The sequence below is a fragment of the Protopterus annectens genome, chromosome 10.part0, assembly GCF_019279795.1.
Source record: "Protopterus annectens isolate FY-2018-M chromosome 10.part0, PAN1.0, whole genome shotgun sequence".
Classification (NCBI taxonomy): domain Eukaryota; kingdom Metazoa; phylum Chordata; order Ceratodontiformes; family Protopteridae; genus Protopterus; species Protopterus annectens.
In genome coordinates, this window is record NC_056744.1 from 1624049415 (window position 1) to 1624056242 (window position 6828).

At 39.0% G+C, this 6828-nt stretch overlaps 1 protein-coding gene across 1 annotated transcript in view; it reads left to right on the top strand.

The window, feature by feature from the left end:
• ASPHD1 (aspartate beta-hydroxylase domain containing 1) overlaps positions 1-6474 on the top strand; it is a 28476-nt gene extending 22002 nt beyond the window's left edge. Inside the window, exon 3 of the mRNA XM_044086318.1 lies at positions 124-6474. Coding sequence (XP_043942253.1) covers positions 124-233 — 110 coding nt within the window. The 3' untranslated portion in view covers positions 234-6474. The remainder of the gene's footprint in view (positions 1-123) is intronic.
• The last annotated feature ends 354 nt before the right edge of the window (positions 6475-6828 follow it).

Below are 6828 nucleotides of genomic sequence, written 5' to 3' on the forward strand. Positions count from 1 at the left end.
CTTATTGTCTTATTTAAATGGGTTTCAGCATTTTCTCTGATTTTCATGTTTGGGAATTGTTTTCATCAAAGCTAAAGATGAGAGAAATAAACAAACTTTTTGATTTCTGGTATCGTCTTTCAGGTTCTTTTGAAGATGGCCCCCGGGTGATTTTCATGGTGGACCTCTGGCATCCAAACATAGCAGCAGCAGAACGCCAGGCCCTAGACTACATTTTTGCACCTGGACGATAAGTGCACAGTGGCAAAGAAAAAAAAGAAAAAATTTTCAGGGAAGGGGATATTTATTTCATTCCGTTTCCAAGGTGGGAATTTTGTAAAATGAAGCAGGAAACTATATGGGAGAGTAAAGTGACATTACTAAGCTCTCTTGGGAAGACGGAAGGTGTTACAGTACGTTTTTTCAACTGAAATTCAGATCTCCAGCAAATATAAATTTTTACTGCATTTGCAATATGGCGCACCATAGACATATGGAAATGATAATCTACAACTTTATAGAACACGATGACTCTCACAGAGAGATACTATCAATGCCTGTATGCCTAATATTGAGGGACTCTGGGCTAGCAAGTCTCCATAGTGTTAGCATGAAGGCACATTAGGCAGCTTAAATAAGAGCTCTGCTTAACCATAACAGTGTATCCATGAATGGACTTATTATATCTGTAAACTGTTTCCTTTTGTTTTAAGCAATATTCACCCCCACATCCATGGTATATTCCAGAGCCATGTCAACCAATGAGATGGATTCATTTGTGTACAGCATTTTATAAATCATAGTGAACCTGGCAGCAAGGGCAGGTATTCAGTGCATAGTTCAGTAACTCTGTGTTATGAGATGGTGAAATCATACTGTGCTATATTGTTTACATGTACATTTCTGTAGCACAGGAAGAATGCAGTAATTGATACAAGTTCTCCATTTATGTGTTTTCATTAAGAAACCCAGTTAGCATAGATATTCAAATTTTCAGTCATGGCAGACACTAACAGAGCATATTTGATTTGTGATGGTGCTGTGGCTAGGACTGTCATTTTTATAACAAAACAGAGAAAGGAAAACACAGTTCGTATCTCAGAATAGCTGAAGATGTAGCATTCTCACTGTGAACACACTGTTAGCATGTTTGACCTTCTGCTTGGAGGGTGAGAACAGTAATCTGCAGACACATTTGCAAATGGCCTCCGTGATATCGGTGCAGATAACAGACAAATAAGTAAATAAATAAATAAATCATTTTTATACTTACAGTATTTTATAGCTGGAATGGGGACAGTGTTGTCATTGCATTATCCCTGGTAAGATCCTAGTTGGCATATGATGTTTCAGTTATTTATAAGTCCAGTAGGGGACAGACATAGATGACCACAAAAGTAGTACTGGGTTTTGCAAGAAACTCAAAGGAGGCAAATGCGTTAGAGCTTAACCTAAGCCCTGCAGAAAAAAAGGTTATACAAGGTTTATAGGTTCATAGGAAATTACTAGGCTAACTGCTTAAGAGCCCTTACAAGCCTAGCCAATATAACCCAGTTTTACCCAATATATGTTTCCCAGGGGCAAGAGGAAGGCATGGATTTATTGATCCAAATTACGTTTGAAGAGGAACAGGGAAGGGCTCTGCATAATGTGAATTGGAAGCCTGTTCCAAAGATGGGGCAATCTCTGAGACACATATCTGTCTCTCCAGCATGTTTTGTTTGAGTTGCTGACTAAGTGTAGCTCCCTAAATCAGTTGACCCTCATTCTGTTTGACTTGTGGATGTGTAACAGTTCCATCAGGGCTGGATTTGTGAGTGCTTTGTAGATTGGGCATAGGTCACTCCTTAATAGACAGTAGGAGACAGAGTAAAGGTATAGGGCTTTTAGTTTGTCCATACAGGACATGTGGTTTACACCCTATATTTTCCTTGTGAGGAACCTCTGAGGTTGCTCATTGTAATCCACAATAAGGTGTAGCTTACAATTAACAATAACACATTCCAGGTGATAATAAGGTATGGGCACTTGAGCTAGTGCCTTTAGTCCATAAGATGAACTCTTTTCAGTCCAGAATTAACTCCTTGAAGTGTCATAACCCATTTTTAAAATGGCTACTGCACTTTTCCCTCACATCTTCTGAATAACTCAATTGGGCTATGGTCATGGCTATATTGCAACACACAAAAATGACATATTGACCAATTGTAACATGTACTTTCCCCCTCCATTTTAAAAGACATATTAAAATTAGTGGCTCACAGTGCTTAGTTCTTTGGTTTGGTTCTTCTGGGCAGAGTCTGCATATCCTGCCTCTGTCCATGTTTTTGCCTACAGCTCCAGTTTTCTCCTATGTCCCAAAGATATACAGGTAGATGAAGTGATCATGTTCAGATTGCCTTTAAGTGTGTTTATATGTTTCTGTGTGCATCTGCTTCTGTCCTGCAATTCCCCAGCATAAGGCAAAAAAAGGCACAAAATGTATGCATTCTGAAGAGAAATTCAGGACTGGTTATTGCTTTATACCAATTGTTTGTCAGGTTAGACTCTGGATTCCCACAGTCCTGAACTGGATAAAAGGGGTACTGAAAAGAAATGAATGACTGGATGGAAACAATTATTAGAATAAGCAAATGAAGGACAAAGATACCTTTGCAGTGAGAAAAACACCACAAGGAGAAACTTGGCTGCATAAATTAAAGTCTGCAGGTTGTACATTAACAAAAAAAGTTAAGAACTATCACTTCACAGAAGCTGGCTCATTGCTGTACAGCATAGTGTAGTATAATCTGCCTGCACCACCCATGGATCAGGTTTGATTAGCATTCCAAGTCATGCAAGGCTGCCTGAGATGTGATAAGACAAGCCAACTTACCTGCCTCATGGCAGAGGGTGGCAGAACAGTAAATGATTCAGACATTTCCAGATGTAGGTTCAACATCCCTTGGTGGAGATCAGGAGCTTTACTGTAGTCAGACAGGCCTATGTTAAAGATGAAAGGCAGGGTGCCTAGCTTTATGGCAAAGAGGAATGAAGCCCAACTACAGCCCATAGCAGCATGGGTGTTGGAGGTGTGAGGCAGAAGATGATGAGTCTGAGCATCAAATGCCAACTCACCCATCAGGGGGAGTCGGTTAGGACCACCATATTAACAAAATTTACTAGTGGGATGTTGTTCACTCATGGACATGGTCTGAGTACTACTGAGCCAAGGAGGTAGAAGTGTGGAAGCACGTGTCTCTCCCTAACCAGATAACTATTGTGGAGTTTGCAAGCTGCCTACTACGGATGGTTGAATGGGGAGGGAAAGCCACAGGACCATCATCTGACCCACCCCCTAATAGTCAACTCATGCCTTCCAGGAGAAACGAATGGGCAAATAAGGTTCACCAAATGTCCATTCCTGGGATGCCTGTCACTCTCTCATGGAAGGATAACATGAGCCAGTGAGACAAAGGAAGGAGAGCCACTGGACAAATCCTATAGCAGATAAAAATGAGAGAGGGGGATCATGGGATATGACTTTGTGATCAAATGGAAATTGAGCCAGTCCTTTCTGAAGTAACATGATTAAGTAAATGACAAAAAAAATTCTGCATGCCACCTCCCCCCCCATGTAGGGGGATATTTCTGCATCATATTCTCTAACATAATCAGCGCAAAGAAAACTGCATCAAAGGGGGAAACTGCTAGTTCCCATAGGAGGCAATTTAGGAGTAAAACACACTAACAAGGGAGCATCTGATGAGATCTGCAGTGAACTGTGGCTCTTTAGCTTTTATTATTTACATTAAGCACAGTGTGCTCTGCAGCCCTATACAGATATGTGTACATACTGTAACTTCCCATCTACATTAATGGCCCAAAGTCCACATTAAGGAATAACAGAGACCAACAGCTTCCTGTTGTGTGATAAGTCAAAGGTCACATGGAGCCCTTTGCTCTTACCTGTCCCCTTACTAGGCACCCCACTGGAAAACATCACATGGCAGTTCTCAATGGAGAGGGTATAACTCATCTTGCACCACACCAAGTCATATAAGGTGAAGGTGGCCAGCAACAGAAAAGAGAAATGAATAAAGCCAGAAGTGCTAATAGCATAATCCTGAGGTTAAGAAAAGAAGAGCAACTATCACAGTCCAGAGCAGCACGTTTTAATAGTACCTTCTAGTGCCTCAGCTACAGCAGCCTTCAAAGGATGTACACATTCAAACCACAAACTAGTTCACACGTACAAACCCTACCCATTGTAAAACATTAAAAACATCAATTAAAAGCATTAACTAATTACTGCACTCCAATTAATTTCCTGATTAAAATCAAAGCTGTCAGCCTATTACAGTGTAAAATAGAGCATGTTTCCTTGTATCTCAAAATCCTCTTTACCAGTTCCATCAACTCTCTCCTTTTTCATGTACTTATAAACAATGTCTGACCTCATATTTGAATATTCTACTTCCTGGTAAATTATTAAAGAGCTGTGCCAGTGGACTACTGATTTTTTTTTTTTTTAACATTTCTGCAGTGCTCTTTAAGTCCATCTGAAAATTTCCTTTTTGTTTCTCCAAAGTAGACTTTTTTACAAGGCACTGTATAACATATACTACAGTCTTACCTTTGTAAAAATTATTATCATACAACCTTACACTGTGAGTGCTTGTTCTGATTTCACATCTGACCACCATAAAGCTACAACCACTGCAATGTTCGCACACCTGAGGAATTATTGCCCAGATACCCTCTTTAGTTACACTAACATTTGTTGGTGTATACTGGCTATGTACTATCGGGTCTACGTTGAATGATCGAAATTACAAAACTTCAAACTCATATGGTCGGGACCATATGATCGAAGTTTTTTAATATTGAAAATTCAAAAAAAAAAAAAAACAACTTAAAACACATATATGCAGGGGGCAAGACCCCCTGCACCCCCCACGTATATCATATCCTTAACACTCCGACCCAGAGGAGTAAGAAACTTTAACATTTCCAGGGATGGCTACCTTTATTCTTAAATCATCCTTAATAAAATGTCAGTTATCTTTAATATTTTAAATTAAGATAGGACTACATGCATTATGCTGCATCACTAAATATAAATCACAATCCTTAACTTTATTATTTTCAGTGTTAATCAAATCCTTGTATGTACATCCAAAAATCGATTCCTTTCTGCCTTCCTACCTTCCACACAGGCCTTAACTTTCAGGTTGCCTGCTTTTGCCATGTACACATGGCGCAGCATTGGATTCTTTTCTACATATTTTTGTTGTTACCATATTCTTTTTACTTCCTATTAATGTTAAATTTAAAAAAAAAATCAATTATTTTTATATTCATTTTCATTTTAAACTTTAACCAAAATCTATTTTCTTATAAACCTACATAAATATATGTAATTTGTCAGCTCTCCCTTTACATATAAATAGTAAGTCATATTTTTATCTTATATATTTCACTATATTCTCAATAAAATAATCTGTAGTATAAATATATTTCATTTCAAAAAGCCCCAAGGTCAAATTGCCATACAAAGTGAAAATAATGGCCTCCACTGCAGTCCCTTATTTTTGTCTATACATTTTATCAAAAACAAAAAGTTACTGTTCAGGCTAAACCAAATGACTTCACATATGATGAGATTATAGGAGTTGGCTATTAGGAATGTCCAGCAGAAGACAGGACAATTGTAGACACAAAATTAAAATATAATGATTATGAGCATAGGAAATGGAGAAAGGAAAATACTTTGCTGAGACTGGATGAAGGAGATATGGCAACAAATGAGAGAAAATAATGCTGACTATATGAACCACTTGCTCCATCCCATGGTCAAGTTCTCCATTTTCAAGGGCAGTATCTCCTTTCTTGGTATGAAGCAAAGTATGACAGGCCACAAGAAATGCAGTGATCAGTAGTGAGTCAGACTGGCATTGTGGGTACCATTAACAGTATTGTTGCAGGGCATATTAGACCAGCCACTACATCTGAAAGAAAGAATGAACACAGAATTAAGCAATGAATGTAAGTAAGGAAACTCAGCATCTCTTGCAGGTGGTCTTCCTAACCATAGAAGCTTTCTGCATCATATCATACAGCTGCATACATTCTGGACTGCAATGTCTTACCTGTACCACCCAAACCATTGCATTGCATTCTGGACTGCAATAATCTGGTTGGTGCAGTTTGGACATGGGCTACATTACCAGGGCCAGCTAAGAGTTGCCAGCAGTACTCGACTGTCAGCTGGGTGATGTGCTCTGGTATTCAGTAAGGTGTGATTCATGCTTAAGATGTGGGTGTAAGTTACTAAAAACTTGCAGTTGCATACATTGTCAGTTACAAACACCAGGCATAGTACGAGGTTGCACAAAGGGATTGTAGGTGGCTGGTGCTCTCTGCTTCAGCTCACTGGGAATGACAAACTAGTACTGATTCAAAAGTGCATTTTGCTTTGTATATTCACAATAAATTAAACATTATTTTGCACAATTAGCGGTTTTGTTGTGAATTATTTGTTGCAGACAATGGGCAGGCTTTCAATAACCAATGTCATGGATGCATCAGATGTGTTGGCTTACATCAGAATTTAGTGTCATGGCTCACAGATGTTGTACATGCAGAGGGTGATAAAATGTTTTTTACTGTTCTGCATAGTAGGATTGATAAGTCTTCACAGCAGCTGCTGATGAATTCAGGGGTTGTAATTGAAGGATGCGAGGCTAACAGTTCAAACAGCTGAAATGGAGCACACTGATATGTGCACTGCTGGAAAGTTTGATATTTATCCCAAGATGTCAAGACCTCTGGGTTTTTGTATGTAGCAGTGGGTAGATGGGTGGATGG